The sequence below is a fragment of the Panthera tigris genome, chromosome C1 (genome assembly GCF_018350195.1).
Source record: "Panthera tigris isolate Pti1 chromosome C1, P.tigris_Pti1_mat1.1, whole genome shotgun sequence".
Taxonomy (NCBI): domain Eukaryota; kingdom Metazoa; phylum Chordata; class Mammalia; order Carnivora; family Felidae; genus Panthera; species Panthera tigris.
Window position 1 is genome coordinate 107,154 of NC_056667.1, and position 25,626 is coordinate 132,779.

General features: G+C 56.3%; 2 protein-coding genes across 3 annotated transcripts; one reads left to right on the forward strand and one right to left on the reverse strand.

Moving 5' to 3' along the window:
• Positions 1-506: 506 nt before the first annotated feature.
• On the forward strand, positions 507-8,429 carry PLEKHN1 (pleckstrin homology domain containing N1). The gene is made up of 16 exons (XM_007094594.3): positions 507-659; positions 765-864; positions 3,570-3,716; positions 3,820-3,900; positions 4,024-4,096; positions 4,439-4,566; positions 4,648-4,779; positions 4,967-5,047; positions 5,809-5,884; positions 6,002-6,150; positions 6,275-6,424; positions 6,646-6,786; positions 6,957-7,097; positions 7,254-7,463; positions 7,739-7,787; positions 7,872-8,429. Exons 1-16 carry the CDS (start codon positions 577-579, stop codon positions 7,985-7,987), a joined length of 1,857 nt encoding a protein of 618 aa, XP_007094656.2. The 5' UTR covers positions 507-576; the 3' UTR covers positions 7,988-8,429.
• A 346-nt stretch (positions 8,430-8,775) lies between these two features.
• Positions 8,776-14,063, reverse strand: PERM1 (PPARGC1 and ESRR induced regulator, muscle 1). 2 transcript variants are annotated; one of them, XM_007094596.3, is made up of 4 exons: positions 13,778-14,063; positions 10,629-12,791; positions 9,865-9,990; positions 8,776-9,625 (listed from the first exon to the last, which is right to left on the reverse strand). In XM_007094596.3, exons 2-4 carry the CDS (start codon positions 12,628-12,630, stop codon positions 9,516-9,518), a joined length of 2,238 nt encoding a protein of 745 aa, XP_007094658.3. In that variant the 5' UTR covers positions 12,631-12,791; positions 13,778-14,063; the 3' UTR covers positions 8,776-9,515. The 2 variants fall into 2 exon arrangements, with proteins under 2 accessions (XP_007094658.3, XP_042851667.1); XM_042995733.1 differs by having other exon boundaries at positions 10,629-14,063.
• Between the last annotated feature and the right edge of the window lie 11,563 nt (positions 14,064-25,626).

Below are 25,626 nucleotides of genomic sequence, written 5' to 3' on the forward strand. Positions count from 1 at the left end.
AGAGGTTGGGGGAGGGTCCTGGCTTCCCCTTCCCTAAAGTTGCACACTCCTGTTTCAGCAGCTGAGAGTAAGCACACACCCCCTTAGTCAGTGGTGACTCAATGGCATTTGGGTGGAAACAGGATGTGTGCTCTCAGTGGGGAGGGGTTGTATCAGGCAGGGGAGAGAGGGGGGGATCCTTGGGCTCACGGAGCTCCAGCCCCAGGCAACCCCAACCTGAGTGTTGGCAGGCCACATACTCATAAACCAGGCCTTCGAGGCGACTGCTGTACAGACTGGAGGCCAAGGTGGGTTCTCTTGGCTGGACCCCGGGAGAAGACTCTTCCCACCCCCCACACCCCTACCCCCACCCCAACTCCAGCCTAGCCTGTGTGTGTGGAGGACCAGGGCAGAGAGCTGAAAGGCTTGGGCCCAGGGAAGGGTGGGTCCCTCCCAGAAAGGCTCCACCCTCGTCCGGCCCTTAGGTATAGGGCAAGACTTCCCAGAGCCCCGCCTGGGAGGCGGGACGTGAGGCTCAGTACCGAGGGACACAGACCGGTCGACCTGTTCCACTGGGGCACGCCACTCCCGCCGCCCATGGGGAACAGCCACTGCGTCCCTCAGGCCCCTAGGAGGCTCCGGGCCTCCTTCTCCAGAAAGCCCTCGCTGAAGGGAAATAGGTGAGGGCGGGGGAGGGGGGAGCTCAGCCTCGGCCACTAGGTCACAGGGTGTCCCTCAGTCTGCCTCTGGGGCCAGGCTGTGAGCCCCACTTCACTTGTCCCCAGAGAGGATGGCGCAAGGAAGCTGGCTGGCCTGTTTGGCACCGAGGCCGGTCCTGACGGGGACGCCACTGCTGACAAGATCTTCTACTACGTCCCTGGGACGGTGAGCAGGCGGGTGGGCGTGTCCCAGCTCACAGGGGTGCGGTGGCGGTGGTCTCCGTGTGGCTGTGTGTGCCTGTCCTATCTTCGCTCGGCCCAGGGTCTTACCCCCTCAGCCTGGGGGCAGTCAGATCCCGAGTGAGGTGAGGAAGCAGACGCTGCCCCACCCTAGGGAGCTCATGCGGCCGAAAGTCTGAGTGGAGAGCGAAACTGAGAGACACTGAGTCAGTGGGGCGAGGGAGCACCGGGCAGGGGCGGGCCACAGGCGGGGCCTCCAGGAGTCTCTCTGCTACGCGGGAGGGGGCCCCAAGGTCAGGCTGTCCGCTCAGAACCGTACCTGTGGTGTCTGCCCACCCCCAGGACTTGGGCGCGGGACAGCATGTCCAGGCATATTCGAGATGGACCAAGCACATGTATCTATGTCGCCGCGTGGGCGCGGGTGTCACGGTGGTGGTGTGGCTGTGAACCCCCACCCTCTGTCATTACTCTGAGAGGAAGAGGCTTTAGGTGAACAGGGAGCCAGCCTCTCACCTACTCTGGACCTGTTTCTCCCAGGGGGTATCTCGGCATCCACTGCTGCCTCATTCCACAGCAGCCCACTGTGCCCCGCCCCCCCCCAAGGCCACACAGCAGGGATGTGGCTCCCGTGTGCTAGGCCCGCCTCTGAACTGAATTCCACCCCCTCTCACCCTGCCCACCTCCTTGAGGCTAAGGGTTAGCTGAGTGGGGAGAGACCCCCAAGCCCTCTTCCCCAGCTGGGATAGCACCGGGTGGGGGTGAGGCTCTGCTATGTGCAGAAACCCCGGCACATGAGGGAAATGAGCCTCCAATTTCTTGGGAGACATAGAAGCAGTAACATTTGTGACTCTGGGCCAGGGCCCACGCCCTGCATCCCTCTGTCCTCGCACTGCCCCTTTGAGGCCTAGCAGCTGGTGTGGGCTTCCAGAGCTCACCTTTCCAACGTGTTCCTCTCAGGCTGGGAAGCCCACCCCTGTCCCCTCTCTTGCCCTCTGTGGTCCCAGGGCTCTCCGCAGGCAAAGCGCTGGCTTGAGAAACCATGCTGCCTCAGAGAAGTGGGCAGGGTACTCTGTCCAGGCTCTGGCTGGGCTGGGCTGGAGTCCCTCCGTGTGGTCGCATCATGTGACCCTGGTGGAGTCACGTGAGGTGTGGTGGCCCTGGTGGTCCTCTTTTGGCAGGACATAGCAGGAAAGGGGACCAGGCAGGTTGAACCTACAAATGAACCAACCTTGCCACAGCTATGAGCTAACTCCTCCCTGGGCCCTAAGGCTGGGCCCGGGCCACAGGGACAGCTGTGTGGCCCTTCCTGCTCCATGGCCTAATTTTCATGGGTCCCATCCCTGAGCTGTTCCCCACACTGGGTGTGGGTACAGGAGGCCCCACCCAGAGTCAGGGAGGCCAGGAAGCCGTGAGCCTGTTCACATTCCTGGGCTTGCCCAAGGGGTGGCTTAGCTTGGCCAGGACTCAGCAGCCTTTGAGATGGCCCCTGCTAGCACCCAAATGAAGCATGGCCCCAACTCGCCCCTGAGCCCCTAGACCTCAGCCCTTCCAGCCAGGGTGTCAGGTCAACACCCATCCCTATCCGACTCCCAATCTGATGATTAACGCCCCCGACTACAGAGGATCCCCTGTGTGCCAGAATCAGCTAAGTGTGTGTGGGCACTGACAACCCCTCCCCTCAACAGACAGGCATTGAACCTCCAGTGCATCCCAGGCCTGGCCTAGGCCCTGGGGATACAGCAGTGGGCAAAATAGACAAAGACCCCATTCTCTTGATATTCCCATCCCTGTGACAGAGCCAGATAACAAGTAAAAGATATGATAAATCCGATGTGGTGGCATTAAGGAGAAAAGTAAAGGAGGAAAGGTGTGCAGAGGGATCAGGGAAGGTTACAAAGTTACCCAGAAGCGATCTCCTAGAGAAGGTGATATCTGAGCCAAATCCTGATGGGTGAGAAGAGAGTTGGCCTGAGTAGTCCAGGCAGAGGGACAGCAAGTACAAAGGCCCTGAGGCAGCCTGTGCCTGATATGAGAGAATAGGACTACAGGAGGCGGCAGATCACAGGGGACCCTTTGAGCCATTTCCAGGACCTTGGGCTTCTCTGTGGGTGAGGTGAAGGGGCCCGCTGTGGTGTGCCAAAGCTGTCGGCACAGACTCTCAAGGGCTGATCTGATGCATCTTTTTCCGGCTCCCCAGTCACTGACATGCTGGTAGTTTGAAATGGGCCACGGTGGGAGTATTTACATCGAAATCGCCTCCCCCACTTTGTAGAACCAGGTATTAAACATTTACAGCCAACACTACAAGCAGGGGAGTGTTTCGAGCACCGTCTCCGTCAGATGCCCCCAAACCCCTCTGACCGACAAGTCTTTGGAGGCTGAGTAACTGACACGAGGGTATGCAGCTGAGGAAATGTCTAAAATGAGGGTTGGATCTCCGCTGAGTTCAGACTTCGCTGTCTCTACCACCGGGCCATGTAATTTTATGACTGGCAGGCAGTGTTCGCTCGTGTGTGTATCTTCCCACTATTTCCACGTTAAGAAGCTGTGAGTGTGTGTACGGTTCTGTACCTATGAGCGATGGTGTGTGTGTGTGTTCCTAACCTTTGTATTGTGTAACTGTAGGAGTGTGTATGGGCGGGGCAGCTGGTCCCAGGTCAGGCCCCCTCCCCTGAGCTCTGCTCCCCACAGGACATCCCAGATTTGGAGAGCCAGCGAGAAAATCTAGAGCAGCCGTTCCTGAGTGTGTTCAAGAAGGGGCGGCGGAGGGTGCCTGTGAGGAATCTGGGCAAGGTTATACACTATGCCAAGGTCCGGCTGCGATTCCAGCACAGCCAGGTGGGGTCAGGCCGGGCCGAGCGGGGAGGGGGCAGGGGTGCTCGGGTACCAGCCCGGGGCCTGACCCCCAGCCCGTCACACCGGCAGCCCTGCTCTCCCCCAGGACATCAGCGACTGCTTCCTGGAGCTGTTCCCCTCTTACCTGTACTTCCAGGCCCATGGTTCCAAAGGACTCACCTTCCAGGTGCGGGGAAACAGGCAAAGGGCGGAGGCTAGGGGTAGAGGAAGAGAGCAGCCTCCCGGGAGGCGGGTGTCCACGTCCCACTCGGGGTCCCCCAGCCCTCCTCTCCCCCACGTGCTCTGGCAGGGGCTGTTACCACTGGTGGAGCTGAGTGTCTGCCCGCTCGAGGGATCCAGAGAGCATGCCTTCCAGATCACAGGTGTGTGGGGGGCATGAGTGGACCTGGCCCCCAGGAGGGACCTCTAGCTGGGGCTGCTCAGGGACCTCGGTCTGGCTGAGCTTCAGAACAACGGAGGGACCCTGAGTGCACTGGGGGATCCTGGCTTTTCCTCCAGTGTGCCCATGAGCATTTGCTGGGCAGGGGTGCAAGGTAGCGGGTAGGGGACCTCCAGGGCTGTGAATGTGGCCCTGTTAGTGGCCGATGGTCCCAGATGGTGTCACAGGCTCCTCCTGTTCCAGGCCTTGGGGTGCCCATGGATCCCTCGGGCAGGGCCTATCCTGTGGGCTGCTGGCCCAGCCCACTCCACTCCTCCACCCCCAGGCCCGCTGCCTGCTCCCCTTCTCGTGCTCTGCTCCAGCCAGGCTGAGCTGGGCCGCTGGCTGTACCACCTGGAAAAGCAGATGGCCCTCGTGGGAGGGCTGCAGCACTGCCACTCATCGCCCCCGCAGGTGAGTGCCAGGAACCCCCACCCCCCTTTCCATCCCCCCTGCGCCCACACCCTCTGCCTGCCCCTGACCCCCCTCCACTAGGGCCTCCCTGAGGACGAGCTGCCCTGGACTCTACAGCGCAGACTGACCCGGCTGCGGACAGCATCGGGGCGTCAGATGGTGGGTAGTGCCATCTGTGCCTCGAGGGTCAAGCTTCAGCATCTGCCTTCACAGGTGCGTGGGAGGCGGGGGGACCCAGGGGTGACAGGAGATGGGGCCACAGGGATGAAGACATGGGGGCACAGGATGGATGGGAGGGGGAATGGAGGAGGGGACAAAAGATGGGGGAGGGGTGAGGAATGGGGTCCAGGCCCTCGCACATACTGGTCGAGCCCCCCCTCTGCCTTTGACTCCCTTGCAGGAACAGTGGGACCGGCTCTTGGTCCTGTACCCAACATCACTGGCCATTTTCTCTGAGGAAGCAGATGGGCTTTGCTTTAAGGTGGGTCCCTCCCCACTGTGGACCTGCCCCAGGGAGACACCCTGTGTGTGGGGGTGGGAGAGGGCAGTGGCTCCGGAGGAACCTGTATTTCGGGGCCTGCTGGGACAGAGTGTGCTGGCCCCACCCACCTGGCCCGCTGCCCTGGTCAGTCTGGTCTCAGCTGCGATGTGGCTAAGGAGGGACCCCTGCGTAGGACCCCTTATTATCCTAGAGCATCCTTCACCACCAGCAGGACCGTCACCGAGGCAGGGTGCATGGGGGCAGAACCCCTCCTGGGAGGCACTCTTATGTTGGCCCCCAGTATCTCTGAGAGGGGCCTATACCTCCGAGCGGACATTTTCCAGTGTGTGTGTGTGTGTGGGGGGGTCCTCTCGAGCTGGAGTGTGTCTGTCATGTGTATCACAGTAACCTTCTACCCTCAGTCACTGAGGAACATACAGGGGTCTCCTGCATGATCCCTCCCACCCTAGCCCCAGTCTTAATAGGTGACCCAGGGGACCAGTCCCCAGAAGCATCCATCTGTGCCTGCCATTGGCTGATGGAGGCCCCACCCAGAGTCCAGGGGTAAAGGTATCCCTCAGGAGAGACGGGGAGCACTGACCTCCCTCAGGGATGTCAGCCTCAGCCTGCCTTGCCCTCTGCCTGTGCTCTGAGGGCCCAGCCCGGCTCTGGAGGGTGAGACAGAATTATGGGCCCAGGCAGAGGCACAGGGTTGCACCCACCCCAGACTGAGGCTCCGTCTTTCATCACTGCCCCCACAGGGGGAGCTCCCACTCAGCGCCATCCACATCAACCTGGAGGAGAAGGAGAAGCAGATCCGCTCTTTCCTCATCGAAGGTGGGTGGAGGCCTGGGCTGGGAGGGAGGGCGTGGGCCTCCCGGGCGCCCCAGCTCTTCAGTGGGGCCTTGCAGGGGGCTTCTGTTGCCAGGCCCCCTCACAGTGTCTGTGTGCTAGGCCGTCTCATCAACACCATTCGCGTGCTGTGTGCCAGCTACGAGGACTACAGCCACTGGCTGCTCTGCCTGCAGACGGTCTCCCACAGGGACGGAGCTCCCCCACTGCCTGGCCCTGAGAGCTTCCCAGGGCTGCGGGTGTCCACACAGGTGAGGGGCCAGCAAGGACAGATGCTGCACCCACCTCTCAGGTTCTGGGCAGAAGGGTGGGTGGGGAGGGAGAGGGGTCCTGCTGTCTGTCTCACCTCCCCTCTGCCTGCCCCCTGGTGTCCAGGTCATGGATGGTGGCCGAGGCTCGCTCTCCTCAGATGGACAAACCAGCTGGGGCTCAGGGTGCCCAGCACCCCCGTCCACGCACACCAGCCACTCTCTCCCTGAATCCTCGGTGCCGCCCACCACAGGCTGCCCCGCCCAGCCTGTGCCTGTGAGCATCTGGGAGTGGGGAGGGATAGGCAGAAGAAGGGGGCAGGGAGTCACGAGGACAGTTTGTGTTGGGGAACCTGGACCCCCATGGCACCCCGTTTCAAGCAGGACCCTAGTTCCCCAGGGGAGGAGACTCAGACTGAAGGGAACTTTGTGCAGCCTCGTGGGGTTGGGTGGGTCAGGGCCCTAGGGAACCTTCTGGAAGGTCTTTGGTCCCCACAGGACCAGGCCAACCCTGGCGGCACCAGCACCAGCAGGCAGAGGGCAGAGCTGAGACGGAGCAGCAGCAGTCGGTCACCCAGGAACAAGGCCCGGGCTGAGGGGCCCGGCCAGGCCACCTCGTTGTTTTTGGACCTGACCAAGGTGAGCCCAGCACGCTGACCCAGTTCTCCATCCCACCCTTCATCTCCCTGGCCTCCATTTCTCAGGCCCAGGTGGCCCTGGAGCCACCTAGAGGCCTTCTTGCTCAGAGAAGGGAGGACTCAGGCCACCTCCTCTTCAGGAAACCTGTCCCTCCCACCTCTTGCCTGCAGCTGAGCAAGCACAGCCCGGAGGGCAACCCCGAGGCCCGAGACCAGCCTCCGGAGGCCCCACGGTCCCCGCTCTATGCCGATCCCTACACACCACCTGCTACCTCCTACCACAAGATCACAGATGTCCAGGGCCTGGATGAGGTCAGTTCCCTGTGGGGGACGGACAGGGCTGGGTGTGTCCACAGCCTGAGGTCCACTCAGCCATGATGAGAGGCCAAGGCATTTCGGGGACAGGGATTCCCTCGGCTCTACCGAGGTTCTGGTCCAGAGCCTCAGGTCACCACCCCTTTCTTGCAGTTCCTCAGCGCGATGCAGAGCTCGCTTGGACCTGAGTCCTCGAGCGCATTCCCCTCGGTCCCTGTGTCTGTGCCTGTCTCTGACCCCAGCTCTGGGCTCTGTGGTCCCCACTTGCTCTCCAAGAAGGGAGCCCTGCAGCCGCGAGCCTCTCAGCGGCACCGAGGCTCTGTCCAGGGCCAGGGTCCACCACCCCCAGACTCCCCTCAGCATGTGAGTAGCAGCACCCACCCCTGCTGGGCAAAGGGTTCTGCGGGGAGGTGGAAACAGTGTGTGGCCTCGGGGACCCTGGGGGAGCAGGACAGACGGAAACAGGGAAGATATGGCAGGTCAAGGACAGGAAGCAGCAGCAGGCTGGGAGGAGGCTGTAGGAAGGGTAGATGCGGGAGGAAAAGGTAGGGGTGGGATCTGGCAGATTCGTCTGGCAGATTGGTCTCCAAGCGTCCCCCCCAGGGCTCAGATCTCAGACTTGTGGTTGGGGTCCCCAGGTCTCCCCTGGGAGAGAAGTCTCACCCGACCCCCTGCCGCCTCCCTCAGGTGAGTGAAGGCCCTTGCCTCTTTCTGAGGGGAGCTCTGGGTGTTGCTTCCCGAAGGCACATGCATCTCTGTCCCCCCCACCAGGTGGCCATCCCCTCAGGAGCTATGACAACATCTGGGACAAAGCTTCATCTCCTTCCCACAAGCGCTGGCCCCGCGGAGCACCTGAGGCTGGTGGGGGGCTCATCCAGTGGATCTGATGGCCCCTGGGCCGGCTGGTTCTTGGGACTACCCGCCAGCATTAAGCCGGGAGTGGGGGGTCTGCAGCAGAGCTGGGTCTTTCTTTGTAGGGCCACAGGCTGACCAGCATCCAATACCTGAACGCCATCGAAGGCTGAGTCAGTGTCTGACCCCAGCAGGGTGCAGGGGTCTCCAGAACTCTGAGTTTCCCTGGGCTCTGGAGGGGCCAGGCAGAGGGCCTCATACCGAAGATGGCCTGGTGACACTGCTCAGGTCAGACACAGATCAGAGCAGGATGCATGGAGGGACCAAACTTGAACCATTCCTCCAGGGAAGACACGGGGAGGCCACTTGGTGCAGGCTTTACCTGGGGGTGGGAGAACAGCGTAGGTGTGAAGGCCAGAGGGCTGAGAAAGATTAGTGAGGGTCAGAGCACGTGAGGTCAGAGAGCACAAGGGTAGGAGGTCAGCGAAGTCTGAGACATCACAAGCAGAGGCAGGAGGGTGTTCTGGGCAAATGCGAGTGGACTGCGGCCGGCTGGGAGAAACTGACAAGAGACTAAACATAAAGATAAAGATTTTATTTGTGCTGCGTGTCCCCGCGTTTTCCACTCAGCAGCCAGAAGTCCCCTGTCCTGGGGACCCTGTGCACATGCCGACCCGGCACCCAGCTTGGTAGCCTCCGTTGCTTTGCCGCCACCAGCCTCCCACCCACGCTCCTGCCCCATCTCTGGCTCCTCAAAGCCCCGGGACAACCCCAAATGTTCAGTCCCTTTACCTGACACCACCATATTCTGCCCCTGTGCCTCGTCCAGGGTTCCCCACAGGAGGGGCTCCAGCCTCTGCCCTACAGACCCTCACCCTGCTAGGGCCGCCCTCCTATAGGCCCCTATGGGTTCCCGCTCACGGTCTCAGGAGCCAAGAAGGCCTTGGCCACACGCCCCCGGGGTTCGGGGGTCAAAGAGGCCTCAGAGGTTTTCACTACCCCAGCCCACTTGTAAACAGGGCAGATAGTCTCTGGGACACCCCCCTCCACCTGAAGGCCACCCAGTCTCCTCGCCCTTGCCCCCTGCCCGGATTTCCAGCTGCAGCCTTGCTGCTGCACTGACACCTTCTAGTTTCCAACGCTTTGTCCTGCTTCTCACCCCAGCTCGCCAAATGAAACATAGGACACCCCGTCAAATTTGATTTCGGATAAGCCACGCGTAATTTAGTACAATCTCCAATACTGCATGTCCGAAATGCGAGTTTCACCGGACACCCTATGTTTTTATTTGCTAATCTGGCCACCTTACTAACCAGCTCCTGGCTCAGCCCTACCCACCCAGCCTTCCAGAATCTCCCTCTTTCCAGGTGTGGAGCACAGCCGTGGCCTCAGCCGCTGGCTAGACCTTTGGGTGGAATCCAAGGGAGCCAGGACCGAGGACACTGGCTCCTTCCTAGATGCCACAGGACACAGGGATCAAAGGGCAAGACCTGAGGCAGCACCTCGTCCTGAGCCCCTGGGGCCACTTCTTTGTCCTGCGTCTTCCTGGACCGAGCCTGGATCCTACCGGCTGGGGCTGGGGCTGCGGCTGCGGCTGCGGCTGCGGCGCCCCTGCCCCACCTGCCGGCGGAAGTAGTGGATGGCAGAGATGGTGCCGATGTTGGCCAACAAGACTGCAAGAGAAGCATGAGAGAGTCTCCTGAGTGCCGGCCGCCTTCCGGTCTGGCCGCTGTCTTCTATGCACACGGCCCGGCCCCCCAAGGGCAGGAGGAGGCCGGCGGAACTAGGGGTGGGTCAGGGGAGACATCTGTGCCTCTCCACGCACCCCTCATCCCTGCTGGCCCGGCAGCCGAGACTGGACACCAGCTGTCATCCTGGGCACCAGCCCCCTCCTCCCCCAGGGCCCCCGAACCTGTTTTCCAGGCGTCTGGGGTGTGCAGGTCTGACGTTCTCACAGCCCAGGTGGCAAAGGCTACGAACACCAGGCACATGTCATTCTGGCTGAAGGTAAACGAGGTGAGAGGCTCCCGGGGCTCTCCTAGGGAAAAGAAGCATGCTCTGTGCTCCGGCTCCACCCAGGCTCGTCTGTCCCAGACACGCTGTCTGAGTCACTTCTTCCGTGCAGTACCCCGTCCCAGGACACAGGGTAGTGTGTGGCACAGTTGAGTCAAGCTGACCGCAGCAGGATTTGCCGCTGGGGTACCATTTCCTGGTTTGTAAAATATCTTGCAGGGAAATGTGAGAGAAAGTCTATTGAGTGCCCGACCCAGCAGGCAGCAAGGCCTGAGCGTGAGCTGTCCCGGTGTCTACTGTGCTAGAGGCCGGGGGCAGGGCACTGCTGTCATCTGGGCCCGGATACAGAATGACGGCCAGTGCAGAGACAAGTTCCTGAGTGGCCGTGGTGTCTGGCCTCATCCACCCCACCTGGACTGTGTCCTGGGATGGCCAGGAGCTAGTCCATCCTTCCCGGATCATCCCTAAGGCCCCCCTAAGGGCTCATGACCCGGGGTCCTAGCCTGCCCCTCCCCAGCAGCCCTCCTGGCTGAGCTCTCTGGACAGTACGTTCTCGGGACCTGGACAGCCCCGGGGCCCACGCGACACTCACCTGCTTGGCTGAACTCTCCGGACACTACGTTCCCGGGACCTGGACAGCCCCGGGGCCCACGCGACACTCACCTGCTTGCCCGACTGCCGGGCTGAGCTGCTCTGCTGTGACTGGGCTAGGCTCTGGTGAGGTTCCAGACCCCACTCCCCAGGGGACCGACCCGGGGGGCTCTGTGGCCTGCAGCTGGAGAAGGGCAGCCAGCTCTAGCACGCCCCCCGACACGTCCTCCCCAAGGAAGTGTTCATAGGCCTCGGGGATGGAGATGGGCACGGGGTCTCCAGGCGGACAGGCTGGCACAGGCTCAGCTTGTGGGGGGTGGGCCACGGAGTGCCCCCCCCAGTGCCCTGACCTCTGGGCTCGGCGGTCCTGGAAGAAGAACTCGCACGTGTCCGGCCACTGTACTCCGGCCAGCGCCTGGTCAGCTTCTGCCGCCTCCACGGCGTCTTTATCCTCCTCCTCAATAGTGTCACAAAAAAAGAACTCGTAGGCCTCTGGGAGGGTCACTGCAAAGCTGCTCCTGGGCCTAGACCCCACAGAGGCAGAGGGGGGAGGGGAAGGCAGGTGTTTGAGGATCCGAGGCTGGGGGGACCGGGGCCCGACTGCCATGGCATCCCAGCCTCCAGGCCTGTCTCGGCCCCCGGCTGCTGTCCTGGGAGGCGCGGGCCGGGCTGTGGCTGGTGAGGGTGGGCCTGAGGTTTCTCCCAAACCTGGCTCCTCAGGGCTGGGCACGGCCATGGAAAATCGCACTCTCTTCTTCTTGGGTGCTTGAACAGAGCCTGGTCGGGGGGGCTCCCCCGAGTGATGTCCAGGGGCACCTGCTGAAGGCTCCCCTCTGGGTTTCTCTTGGTGTCCTCCTGGAGACACAACAGAGCTCAAACACAGCCTGGCCATTGGGGCAGCCTCCACCTCCACCAAGTCAGGCCCAGCCCGGGGAAGGGGAGCAGGTGTAGACACACCTGCATCGGATCGGGTCTTGGAAACAAGGTGAGGCAGAGCACGTGTAGATGAGTCCACCTCTGGCTTAACCACTGGGCCCACCACAGGTAGGTCCGTGTCCAGTCTAGACTTGGGGGCAGGTGTAGACAGAGCCATGTCAGGTTGAAGCTTGGAGGCGAGTGTAGACGGAGCCACATCTGACTTAGCTACGGAGATATCTGGATGAGTCTCCTGGGCAGGTGTGGACGCGGTGTGTGGCTCGGCTCTGGGGGTCATTCTGAGTGGGTCTGTGCCTTGCTCAGTTGTAGGGACTGGTGTAGACAGACCCAAATCCGTTCCTTGCCTGGTCATCTGCACAGGCGCTCCTGCAGACTCTGGACTCAGTCCGTTCTGCCTGGTTCCTGGTGTCTGCTCTGCTGTTCCAGCCGAGAGACCCTTCCCCCTGGACCCAGCCAGACCAAGGTCCTCCTTGGGCCTGGCCTCAGCAGGCAGCAGGGAGCCCAGGTGGGTGGGAGCGGAGCCCGGAGTACTCGAGCACCGGCCCCCCTTGGCTCCGGCCGTGTGCCTCTTCTTTCGGCCAGGGCTGCGTGGCGCGGCTCCAGGAGTGCCGGGGGGCCTCTGGGGAGCAGTGGTGCAGCCGGGAGACTCGGGGCTCTGAGGAGACTCACCAGGGGGACTAGGATCAGGGTCCTGGGGGGCTGGCCCCTGCAGAAGTCTCTGCATCTCGTCTCTGGAAGACGCTGGCCCTGGGAGCGACGAGCTGTGACCTAGAGGGGCGGCGTCAGATGCGAGGGACGGCAAAGCTTCTGACTGTGCGGACGTGCCGGGCATCTGCTGATCAGCCCCCAGGGCCAAGACAGGCTCACGCCAAGACCTGCTGACCAGTGGCCGGGCAGCGGCCTTGTCCTCCTTCTTGAAACCAGGCCAGCCCCTCCCCCCAGCAGCCGGCTGCCCCTCGAGGAGGGGTGGAGGCCCAGGGGGACTGTGGCCACTGCTGTCCCCTTGGTCAATGTCACTGGACAAGAGCTCATCCGCAGAGGCCAGGCTGGCCTGCGGGAGGCCACACTCTTCAGTCGTGGCTGCAAACTCGGCCCAGTCCTGGTCACTCAGCTGGATGCTGTACTGGAAGTTTTCCATTTCAGGGCAGCAGAGGCGCTTGAGCAGCACAGCCTGAGGCTAGGTGGGATCTTCACGGACCCAGGCCCCGGACACAGGCCAGCATACGCTGCCACCACCCTGCCCAGTCCCCGGGGTGCCCCCCACCTCCTTGGCTCGGGGGCCGGCGCTCCATCTATGTCCTGCAAGAGAGCAGAAAAGGGAATCCGGAGGGAAGCTGAGCTGCTGTCAAACCCGACCTCTCCTCCGAGTCAGAGAACGCGCGGCTCCCGCTTTGCCTGTTTCCAAACTGACCCCTAATAATAACCGTGTAATGACATATGTTACATTCTGCAAATCAAATAGTGAGGCACACTAAGAAAATAGGGTTCCTTGTGTTTGAATTTTTGTCCCCAGAAGTGGTTTACGTCACATCTTTGAGCATTTTCTGTGCAGCTAGGTCAGCCTCACTTTCTCCGACTTTCCTGCAGAACGGTAGGTACCAAAGTAAACTTCATACAGCAAAACCCATTTCAAGGGTCACTCACTGGGAGTCAGTTCACGTGGGGGATGGCCAACTGTGGCCTGTCCCCACGGGCCCACGGTGGCAGCTGGCCACGGAGGAGGGGTGGCAGCGTCCAGCAAGCGACCAGCCTTTGGGGATGACCTTCCACCATCCTTGGCTGGGACAGGTTTCCGGGCTTCCCCTGAGTTCAAGGTCACTCTAGTGCTGGCCAGAGCCCACTCAGAGGTCACCAGGGAGCACCTGGCTCTGCCCCTGGCCTAGGCAGGAGGTCACAGAGCAGAAATGAGCCTCCTAACTCCCAGTGGGTTACTAGAGCCATCCTCAAGGTCTGCGCCCCTGACCCAGGCCTGCCCAGCGAGCAGAGCCCCCTTGTCTGCCTCATCTCTGTGAACAAAGGCGACCCCAACTGCCTGAGAGCCCCTAGTGTCTCAGCCTCCTATGGGAGGTGACCTTTGACCTTTGGCCAGCCACCACCGCACCCTGGGAGGTGGGAGGTCACTCTGGTCAGGCCGGTGCTGAGATGAAGATTCCTTGAGACCGGAGCACTGTGGCTTCCTGACCCACTGAAATGTCCCCTCCTCTCTGGCCCTTGGGGAAGTCCCTCTGGGGCTGTCTGACTTTCGGACTTCTTGGGGTGGGAACAAGGGACTAACAGTGTCATACCTGGGACCCTGTGGCCAGCCAGGGCAGTGGAGCTGGGCGTCCGAGCTGCCTGTCCCAGAGCGGCATGGTGCTGGGCTCACCACACAGGCCCCACCCCCACTGCCAAAAATACCCCATCCCTGTGGTCACATGTCTCCTGCCAGCCGTCAAGGTCCAGGCCACAAATAGATGGCATTTGAGGGGCCTCCAGCTACGTGAGGGACACCTTCCTGGGCAGGTCAGATGCCGGCCAGAGAATGCGAACCTGCAATCAGTTCTGCACGGGCCTCCTCTTTCCCAAGCTGAAGGCCACACTGCACTCTTGGCCCGGGCTGACTTTTCCTCTTAAAGTGGCCTCACCTGCTATGAACCCTCCCCCCTGCCAGCAGCACCGCCCCCACCTCCCACCAGCCCAGGCCTGTCTGGGTCTTAGGGCCTTGCCCTGTCGTCTGTGTGGAATAGAGAGGGTTACTGAGTGATGATAAAGGGGGAAATGACCTTTCCAGAATGTTCCTAGAGATCCTTTGGAGGTGGGCCGCTGATGACTGGGTGTGGAATAGTGGAGTGAGGCGTGCACCTCTCCCCTCCGGCCTCCAGAGGGTTACTGGCCCCTTCCCAGGCAGCACTGTTGCGTCCGCCGGTGGGGGCAAAGGGGCAAGTGGGGCCACTGAGGGCTCTTGGTAGCCAGCATGCCGAAGGGGAATGGGCTTCGGCCTCTAGAGAGGGTTGGGAGGGTTCAGGGGAGGAAAGTGCGTTACTCTGCACCAGCATCTCTCCTGACCTAGACGCCGGTGGTGGGCCCAAGGAGGAGGAGGGAAGACAGAGTCTGTTCCTTCAAGAAAGGGGGCCTGGTGCTGCCACCCCCAGCGGAACCAGTCACCAAGAGTAGGCAGGCAGGGGTAACAGTGCCTCAGAGATGGGCCTCCAGAGTGCCCCTCCTCTGCCAGGCCTCCCTGAGCACTCTTTCCAAAACTTATCCATCCTGGGAGGGGGCACAAAGAAGACCCTGTTTTCAGAGTTGAGCCTGGTGAGGCACAGAGAGGGTGAGCGACTCCTGCCTGACCACACAGCTAGCAAATGGCAGAGCTAGGACCCAGCGCCCTTAGCTGCGCTCCAGGCCATCCTGATCTCGGGGCTGATAGCGCCCATCCCACACAGGTCATTGTAACACACACTTGTGGCTTCCAGGCTATAAGGGATGTGAAGGGGGAGTAAGGGAGCCAGACAGCAAACATCTAAACAGACAGGTAGATGAGATCATCTCCCACAGCAACACAGTGGAAGAAAGAAGTATTGTGGAGAGAAGGGGTGCCCCGGAGGGGCTGGAGACTTCTCTGACGAGAGGCCCTTGGGCTAAAAGGCCTTTGAGAGCCTGAGGGACAGGACTCAGTGGGTGGGAGACAGAGAGGGCCAAGGCCATAAGGGTGATGGTGGAGAGGCAGCTTCACGCAGGGGGAGCAAGGCCGGGGCGCTTCGATTCCCAGTAAGCCAGCCAATGTATGACACGTGCAGGAAGGGCACAAACTGTGTAGGAAAGGACCCTGCCTGTCGGTGTGTGCCACCCGGCCACCTCGTGCAGGCCAGCCTGGCCCATAGTGAACTTTACATAAGTGGAGTTGTGCCCCAAGAACCTTTCCGCGTCTGCGTAAAAAGAAAAACTAGTTTCCTACTCACACTGTTCTCCTGTGAGTCTCCTGTGCTACCCACACAACACACTTCACTTCTGTTTCTGACACGAGCCGGGTGTCCTACGGCTTAACTCAATTCTGACACCATCTACCTGGAGACAGCATGAGATCCCCAGGTGAAGGGCTCAGTCCCACAAGACTGCCCGCCCCCCTTCCGAGTTTAGTCACAGGTAGTGGGTCCCCAGGTCACCCACAACTTGTTGGCTACAGACCAGTTTCCCATGACGCTTCCCCCTTGGATTTGATGAACTTACAAGAGCAGCTCACGGAAGTCAGGGAAACATTTACTTACGTTTACCGGTTTACCGTACGAGGGTATGATAAAGGGTACAGATGAACAGCTGGATGGAAGAGATGTGTGGGGTGAATTATGGCCTGGGTGCCACTCTCCCCACACCTGCACATGTTCAGCAACATGGAAATTCTGTGAACCCCATACGATCGGGATTTTATGGAGGCTTCCTCACATAGGCATGATGGGTCATTAAATCCAATTCCAGCCCCTCCCTCTCCGGAAGAGGGGGTGTTGCTGGGGCTGAAATTTCCAAGCTTCTAATCCTGGCTGGTCCTTCTGGTGAGGATCTCTATCCCAGAGCCCACCCGGCGTCAGCTCATTAGAACAAAAGGTGGTCCTGGTGCTCTTATCACTTAGGAATTTACGAGGGTTTCAGTAGCTCTGGGCCCGGAACTGGGAGCAGAAACGAATATGTGTATTTTCTACAATCTCACGTCTGCCTCCTCGGAGCCTCAACGTGATTCGGAGTCAGGCACCTCGGGGGCTGTGCTGGTCAGTTTCACCACCAACAGTGGCCTCGTCTCTGCATCATGTTTCTGTGGAAGGAGATTTGGGTTGTTTCCACTTCACAGTCGCAAACACGCCCGAACGTTTCTCTCGGAAAACCTGTGTACTTGGCCTCAGAGAGGCCAGAGGGTCGGGTCGGGGGGCGAGCTTGTTCAGCTTCAGAAGCCACTGCCCGACGGTTTCCCGAGTGGCTGAGCATCTGCTCTGACTGCAGGACACGCGCAGGTCGTCTCTGTGCTGCGCATCCTCACGGACCGCCGTCTCTGCCACTCGGCGCTCTGGTGGCTCCGTGGTCATGCCACACTGCCATTTAATCCACATTCCCTTTGGCCCCTGGCCTTTCTATTCCCTTGAGGGTGTGTCTTCCCGGTGCTTGTGCCACCTTCATATGCCTTCTCCTCACTGGTTTGTAGGGCTTGTGCACTCTGGACGAGAACTCCTCACTGCTGTCTGTATTATCAATACCTTCCCTCAGTCTCACATTCTCACTCTCTTAACAGTGCCTTTTGGTAAACAGTTTTAAATTGTAATATGGTGCAAGTGATCAACAGCTTCCTTTACGGTATCACCATTTCTGTTCTTTTAAAGAAACTTTGCCTGCCCCAAAGTCATAAAGACTTCATAAAGGTGTCCTTGTATATTTTGTTAAAGCTTTGCCTTTTAGCTTTCAAATTGTATCTGCAACCCACCTGGTATTGATGGGAGGTCCTGCCACACTTTTTTGTTTCCGTGCGGACACCTAGTTGGCCCAGTGCCATGTCAAGGCTTGGGTGGCACACGTGTGTGGGTTTATCTGTCTACAGGGGCAAAGCAGCACAGCCCCACATGGGGTTGGAGCCCCATAAGGTGAGGAGGTTTGGAGGGTTTGGGACAGGGGCTTTTTAACAATTGCCCTGGCTGCCCTGGGAGAGGCAGGGAGACCAGCTCTGAGACTGCGGGGAGGGAGCAGGGGGACTAGGGTGAGGCCATGTGAGGACTGAGCTCTCCCCAGAGGCTTTCCTTTCCTCCTCTCCCACCCAATCTTGGAGGACCTCATCGTGGGGGGCAGTGGAGGGATGTCTGCTGTAGGATGAGGAAACCAGGCAGAGCTCTATAGCACATCAGGATATGTTCCACAGTGGATGTTAAGTCTTGGTGGAGACCTGGGCCAGGGGGAACAGGTGATGGATAGATGGGCAGTCAGACACACATTCCATGGAGCCGGGAGCATGGGCCCAAGCAGGGGGAAAGGTGCAGGGAGAGGGAAGTAGAGGGCAGCCTGCTGTACCCCCAGGGACCACATGAGGGCACCAGAGTTCCACCGGAAGCAGACAGAGCTCAGCCCTTCCGGCCCTTACCCAGGTCTGAGGGAATGGACACTTGGGGGACGCTAGGCTCCCTTTCCTGAAGCCATGTAGTCCCCTTGAGCCCTTGAACTTGAGACAGTAAAAGTAAGCCAATTTCGATGAGTAGCTATTATGTGCCAAGGAGTCTTTCTCTTTTCTTTAAGTTTTATTTTAAGTAGACTCCACTCCCAACACGGGGCTTGAACTCACGAGGCTGAGATCCTGAGATCAAGATTCCCATGCTCTACCAAATGAGCCAGCCAGACACCCCACGTGCCAAGCAGTCGTAAACGCTTTACACAAATTATGAGCTTTTAACTTTTTAAAAAATAGTTTTATTGAGGTATAACTTACATACAATAAACTGCACATATTTGAGTGTAAAATTTGCTAAGTTTTGACATTTGTGATGCCCAGGAAGCCATCACCATAATCCAGAGAGTGAACATGCTCATCACCCCTAAAGGTTCCTATGCTCTTGGTGATACCTCCTTCCCCTACTCCCAAGGTAACCATCAATCTGGATTTGGTAACTATAGTTAGGTGACACTGTCTAGAACTATTACGCTAATGGAAATAAGTCAGTCAGAGAAAGATAAATATATGATTTTACTCATATGTGGAATTTAAGAAACAAAACATGAATATAGGGGAAGAGAGGCAAAAATAAGATAAAAACAGAGAGGGAGACAAACCATAAGAGACTCTTAAATACAGAGAACAAACTAAGGGCTGCTGGAGGGGCACTGGGTGGGGGGATGGGCTAGAAGGGGGATGGGCATTAAGGAGGGCACTTGTCAGGATGAGCACTGGGTGTTATACATAAGTGATGAATCGCTAAATGCTATTCCTGAAATCATTATTATACTGCATGTTAACTAACTTGGATAAAAAACAAAAAACTAACTGAGCTTGAGCCATAAAAATAAAAAATAAATTGAAAAAAGAAAATATCAAATAAATAAAATGGCTGCACCATTTTACATTCTTATCAACAATGTAAAAGTGTTCTAATTTCTCCACAAGTTTGCTAACACCCCCATCTGTACTTTAAATTTTTTTTTAATTTTATTTTATTATTTTTCACAGTGATCTTGGGCACCTAGGTAGCTCAGTCGGTTAAGCGTACGACTTCAGCTCAGGTCATGATTTCGCAGTTCGTGAGTTCGAGCCCTGCATCGGGTTCTGTGCTGACAGCTCAGAGCCTGGAGCCTGGAGTTCTGTGTGTGTGTCTCTCTCACTCAAAAATACATAAACATGAAAAAAATAAGTAAATAATAATCTCTATACCCAATGTGGGACTCTCACTCATGACCCTGAGATCAAGAGTCATATGCTGTACTGACGGGGCCAGCCTTTTTTTTTTTTTTTTTTAGAGGGAGAGAGAGAGAGCACCAGTGGGGGAGAGGGGCAGAGGGTGAGAGAGAATTTTAGGCAGGCTCAGAGCTCAGTGCAAAGCCCAACGCAGGGCTCAATCTTAGGACCCTGGGCTCGTGACCTGAGCTGAAATCAAGAGTCACTCAACCGACTGAGCCACCCAGACGCCCCTTTTTAATTATACCTATCCTGGTGGGTGTGAAGTGGTATCTCATTGTGGTTTTGATTTAAATTTCCATGATGGCTATGATGCTGAGTGGCTTTTCAGGTGTTTGTTGGCCATTTATATATCTTTGGAGAAATGTCTGTTCAGATTTTTCACCCATTTTTTTTTTAGTTGGGTTGTCTTTTTATTATTGAGTTGAGAGTTATCTATATATTATATATATATATATAATACCTATTAATACATATTTATATATTATATGCATGTTTTGCATTGTTTTTCTCCTCTGTCTTTCAATTTTTTTTGGATAATGCCTGTTGAGGCACAAGTTTTAATTTTTACAAAGTTCAATTTATCCTTTTTCTTTTGTCACTTATGCTTTTAGTATCATGCCTAAAAAGGCTTTGCTTAAGGCTCTTCATCACCCAAGATCATTTTCTTCTAAAAATTTTATGAAAGTTTTAGCTCTTACATTTATGTGTAGTATCTGCTTTGAGTTAATTTCTGTGTATGGTGTGAGGAAGGGAATGGCTGATCAGATGTCCCAACATTTGTTGAAATGACTCCTCCCACATTAGGTTGTCCTGACATTCTTGTTGAAAATGAACTGACTGTAAATATGACGGCTTATTTCTGAACTCTCAGTTCTATTCCACCAGTCACTATGCTTAACCTCATGCTAGTTCCACACTGTCTTAATTATTATTGCTTTGTAATAAGTTTTGAAATCAGGAAGTTTGAACCCTCCAACTTTGCTTTGCTTTTTCAAGACCATTTTGGATATTCAGGGTTGCTTAAATTTCCATATGAATTTGGAAATTCAGCTTGTCTGTTTCTGCAAAAATCTTAACTAAAACCTTGTTAGAGACTGCATTAAAACCGAAGGCCTGTTTGTAAAGTATTAGCATCTTTTTTTTAAGTTTATGTATTTTGAGAAAGCGAGAGAGAGAGAGAGAGAGAGAGAGAGAGAGAGAGAGAGAGAGAGAAGCAGAGACACGGAGCTTGACGCGGCGGCTTGGAACCCATAAACCATGAGATCATGACCTGAGCTGAGATGAAGGGCCAGATGTTCAATTGTCTAAGCCACCCAGGCACCCCTGTGAAGTATCAATACCTGAACAATGTTTAATCTTCTGATCCATACCTTTTCATTTATTTAGAACTTCTTTACTCTCTTTCAGTAAATGTTCTGTTGTTTTAAAGCCTGAGTTTTGCACTTCTTTTATTAAATATATTCCTAAGTATTTTATTCTTTTTGATGTTATTATTAGTGAAAGATTTCTTAATTTCATTTTCAAAAGTATTAGATGCCAGTGTTTGGAAATACCACTGATTTTTAAAATATCTATTTTGCACCCTGCAACCTCACTTAATTCATGTATTAGTTTCGATAGTTTTCCTAGTGGATTTCTTTGCATATAAGATCATGTCACTTGAACACAGGCAGTTTTACTTCTTCCTTTCCAGTATGGGTGACTTCTATTTCATTTCCTTGCCTCATTGGCTTGAACTCCCTACACCGCCGGACAGAAGCGGCAAGAATGGACACCATTGTTTTATCCCCGTATCGCGGCAGTTTGATTATGTGCCTCCTTGACGTAGTTTTCTTCAAATTTCTTAGGCTTGAGTTTCAATGAGCTTCTTGGATCTGTGGGTTTATAGTTGACATCAATATTGGAAAAATTCTATTCATTATTTCTCAGTGTTTTTGTTGTTGTTGTTGTTTTGCCTCCCCTTCCTCCTCCTTCTGGGACTCCAATTACATGTATATTAAGCCACTTCAAGTTGTCCCACAACTAACTAATGTGCTTTTCTTGTCTTTGCTTCTTTTCCACTTTTTAAGTCTCTTTCACTTTGAATAGATTTTATGGGTATACTTGCAGTTCACTATTACCAGTATTTTCCTCCTCAATGTCTAATCTGCCATCACACCCATGTCTAGAAGCTCAGTGGGTTTCTATGAAGGTCTCTCAAACCTTCGGTCTTTCCTGTAGCTTCTTGAACATATGAAGTATCACTGTAACAACACTTTTAATGTCTTTGTCTACTGTTTCCATTACCTGTGACATTTCTGCTTTACTTCAATTGATCGATTTTTCTCCTATCATGGGTCATATTGTCCTGCTTCCTTGTACGCCTGGTAATTTTTTACTGGCTGCCAGACATCATGAATAGTAATTGTTGGGTGCTGGATATTTCTGTGTTCCAATAAATATTCCTGGGCTTTGTTCTGGGGCTTTGTCTGGAGACAGCTTGATCCCCTGGGGCCTTGTTCATAAACTTTATTAGGAACAGCACTCACCGTAAGGCTAATTGTCCCTCACTACTGGAACAAGTCCTTCTGAATACTCTACCATGTGCCCTATGAATTACGGGCTTTTCCAATCTGGCTAGAGATGAGCCTGGGTAAACTCAGAGGATTTTTCTCTCTAATCGTTTCTGGTGGCTCCTTTCCTGGCCTCAAGGAGTTTCCTCCCAGTGTGATCCAATCAGCCTTCAGGGAGACCCTCTGCATGTCTCTGGAGTCCCCTCTGTGGCCTCTCTCTCCTTGCTGACACTCTGTCACAGGACTCCAGCTGCAGTGGTCCCCCCAGCCCCACCCTGTCAGCTCTGCCTCCTGGACTCAGGAAGTCTGCTAAGCTCTGCCTGGCTTCCCCTCCCTGAGGTCAAGGCCTAAACACCGTCTTCTGACAGCTGGGGCAACACAGGGCTCACTTCACTGGTTTCTCACTTCTCAGGGACCCTACTGAGGGAAAAGCCTACTATTTCATATATTTTGTCCAGTTTTTAGTTGTTTCAGGCAAGAAAGTAAACCTGGTCCCTGCTACTCCATCTTTGCTGGAAACAACTGTCATTATGCAGATTATTCACTTAATCCCTTCAACCACACAGCACTACCAGGGAGGTACTATTACTAACCTTATTTTACATGTGAGATTCTGTAACTTGCCCAAGGTCACACAATGAAGTGACAGCAGAAATAAAATTCAGTATCAGTCTGTGCTAGAAGCCTTCCCTGAACCACTCCTGTGCTGACAAGACCTTGAGGGGGTGCCCCACCCAGAGATTGTGGGTGTGGGATGCACGTCTGTGGCCTTCCCAAACACAGAGCACACTGAAGGAAGTTCAAGGACATGGGAGAGAAGGTCTGAGTCTGTATGTCTTTGTGGGAAAGGCCTTGGCCACCTCTGAAGGGGTCTCTATCTCTATGTAACTCGGTCTCTAGCTCTGACCATGGGACCGTGTGTCTCTGGCACTGCATGTCTGTCCCCCTCAGTCACCCGCCCGGGTGGAGCCCAGTTCTAGGCGGGACAATCCCTGGAAGCCCAGAGGCAGGTGCTGCTCTAGGAACAGCAGGTAACTGCTTCCCCCCCCCCCCACCTTCCCTTCTCCAAACTTCCCCCGACATCACATCACAGGTCTGAGGGGACTGTGCCCCCCAGACTCCAGTGGATGGCAGCCAAGAAACCCACAGCCCAGTTACACGTGCACACGCAGTTGCAGCCACAGGCCGTGCAGTCACAGCTGCCAGCCCTAAGAACTTCTTGGGGACTGGAACATTCTAGCATTATTTCGTTCATTTCACACAACCCTCCCAAGCTCCAGACGGGGTTGGCCCAGACATTCCCCAGGGTTCTGGGGCTCATGCTGGGCAGGCAGGTCTCCCCACCCAGGAGGAAGCTGCCTTGCTGCTTTTGGGGAAAAGGTCAGATTGGAGGCAGGTGATGAGGCTCATGGGGGTTGGGGGGAAGCCCATGGCTCCTCAGGCCCCACCCTCCCAACTGTCTGTGCCTGTGTGCCAGGGAAGGACCCCGTGTGTGCCCTCTGCGGGGGGGGGGGTCCTTCTGTGTACCGTAGTGCCAGGGAGGAGCCACCCACACAAAAGAGCATTAGCCTAGACACCTGAACCTTAGTTTCTGTCTTCAGAGGGGCAGGCATTCACCCAGCGACTTCTGGAAAGTCAGCAACGGCCTCCTGCCACCAGTCTACTTGGTAACAGTTAGCTCTGGTGTCTAATCCTCTGGGGACCACAGGCTAGGTGGCTTATCCACCACAGAAACATAGGTCTGGAACCTGGAAGTCCGAGATCAGGGTGCCAAAGGGGGTCTGGTTTTGGTGAGGGCCCTCTTCCAGGAAAAGTCTGCCCAAAGATTGCCAGCTCTAAGTGGGCAGACTGGCCAGCTCAGATCCTGGCATGTGACCCTTACCTCTTAATTTTACAAACCAAACTCCTAGAGCCAATTCATGGAACTTTCCCTTTTCCCAAAGCAGAAAAGGAGAGAAGGAAATTGCTTGCTCACGCAGCCAGATGATGGCCTGCCCCACCCCAGCATTGCATTCAGAGCTGGTCTCAACGTACAGAAAGAAGCTCGGCCAGAACTTACATACGGGACACTTTTCCTGACCCTAGACTGGCAGCAGAGCTGAGGTCCAGGGCACCCACTGCAGGGCCCGCGGCCTCAAAGAACAATGAGAAGGGAGTCCAGTCAGCCCCCAGCTCTCTGGGTGTGAGTGTTTGGCACGAGTTGGGGGGTGAGCGTGGGGGCTGGGATGGACACTGCCACCTCCCTACATCCAGGGCTGCTGAGCTCCCCCTCACTGTGCTAAACAGGGCGTGGCAGGGCCTAGCTCGGCCGGTTAAGCGCCCGACTTGATTTTGGCTCCCGGGCACTTTTTTTGTTGTTAGTTCGAGGTCACAGTTTGTGGGATCGAGCCCTGCCGTCAGGCTCTGCGCCGACAGCATGGAGTCTGCTTGAGATTCTCCCTCTCCCTCTGCCCCTTCCCCACTCTCTCTCTCTCACACAATAAATAAACATTAAAAAATAAACAGGGCAAAGGATGCTGGGGGGACCGTGAGTGCGGGGAGAGGCAGAGCTGGAGAAGCGTTCCTCTCCACCAGCCTCTGGCCGGCACAACAGCTGCAGGGAGGTTCCCCCTCCTGGCCCACTGGGTAGGATGTTCCTGCTGGCTCAGGTGTGTGAACCTCCGTTACATTAAGGTCAGGGCTTGATGAGGACCAAGCCCAGGGCTTCAAGCGTCCAACACTGACTTTCTACTCCTCGCTGAGCCCCTATCTCCCCACACAGACATTAAGACTCCTGACTGTGGAGGCCCAGGAAATGAGCCCAAAGCGACCAGGTAGGCGGGCGTCAGGTGGGACACCAGGAGGAAACACCTTCGAGGCAGCAGCAACCAGGTACTTTTTGGTAACCATGGTTACCAGGCTGCCAAAAGAATTGAGGCACCCCACCGAGGAGAAGCGCAGTGTGGCCTGAGTGTCACAGGGTCTGTGCCGGGGGGACAGGGCCAGCTGCCCATCCAGGGTGGTACGCGCTGTGGCTCTAGCATGAAGCCTCCCTCATCTACTGGAGACCTGTAGCCTGTGAATCCCCAATTCCATGCTCTGACTCAGGGTGCCCTATCACTTACACCACAGAAACGATCCCCAGTCTCACCTGGATCCCTCAGGGGTGGACCCGGCCTGTGGCTGGTCAGCACCATGGCAGGGCCCTGGACCTGTCACTGTACCCATCCACTCGGGGCTTGCTAGGAACTGCTTCCAGATCAAAGCCAGACTGGCCAAAAGCAGAATCAATCCACCCCCTGCTTATGACCACAGCTGTAGGGACTATTTCTGGGGTTACTCTCCCCAAAAGTCCAGTCCTCACCCCCACCCAACCTCTTCCACCATTCCATTGTCAGGAAGGCAGGTGGGGGGGACTTGTCAGGTGACCGTGGGTACGTTAGCTGTTTATTGCTATTATTTATTTTATGTACAACTTATTGTTACTTACTGCCACATAACAAATTAAAGTATAATAGCTTAAAACGACACGTCACACAGTTTCTGAGAGACAGGAGTCCAGGAGCTGCTCAGCTGGGTGGTTCTGGCTCAGGATCTCATTAAGTTGTTGTCAAGATGTTGAAAGTGGCTGGGATCTCACCTGAAGCCTCGAGGGGCTGGAGAACCTACTTCTAAACTCACTCTCACTCAGGTCCACACTGTGTTGGCCTCTCCACAGTAAAGGACAGCTGGCCTCCCCCAGAGTGAATATGGCAGGCACGGAACAAGATGTACCTGCAGCCTAACCTTAAAGAGACATCCCGTCACTTCTGCAGGACCTTATTGGTCACATTCACAAGGCTGCAAACCAGGAGGGGACCACCGGTGGCCTTTCAGGAAGTGGTCGACTCCAAGGCCTTTTTCCTTGACCACGGTACATCCCAGGATGGGTACAGTCTGGGGAGCAGACTCCAGACACAGCTGTGGGAACTTTCAGCTCAGCTTTCTCCTCTGGAAAGGAGCAGGTCCTGGAGTCAGAGTGAGGCAGAGCTTGCCAGGTGATGGGAGGAGGCTGCCGGGGCCTGGAGACAATCAGGGCGGCCACTGCAGCTTTGGCGCCAGAGCTAAGGCCTCACCTCTCACAAATCAGGGCTCCAAACAGCCCAGCCCCTCCCCTGCTCTGAATTTCCAACTGACTGCAGTTTCGTGGACCTGTTCTTCTGTCACC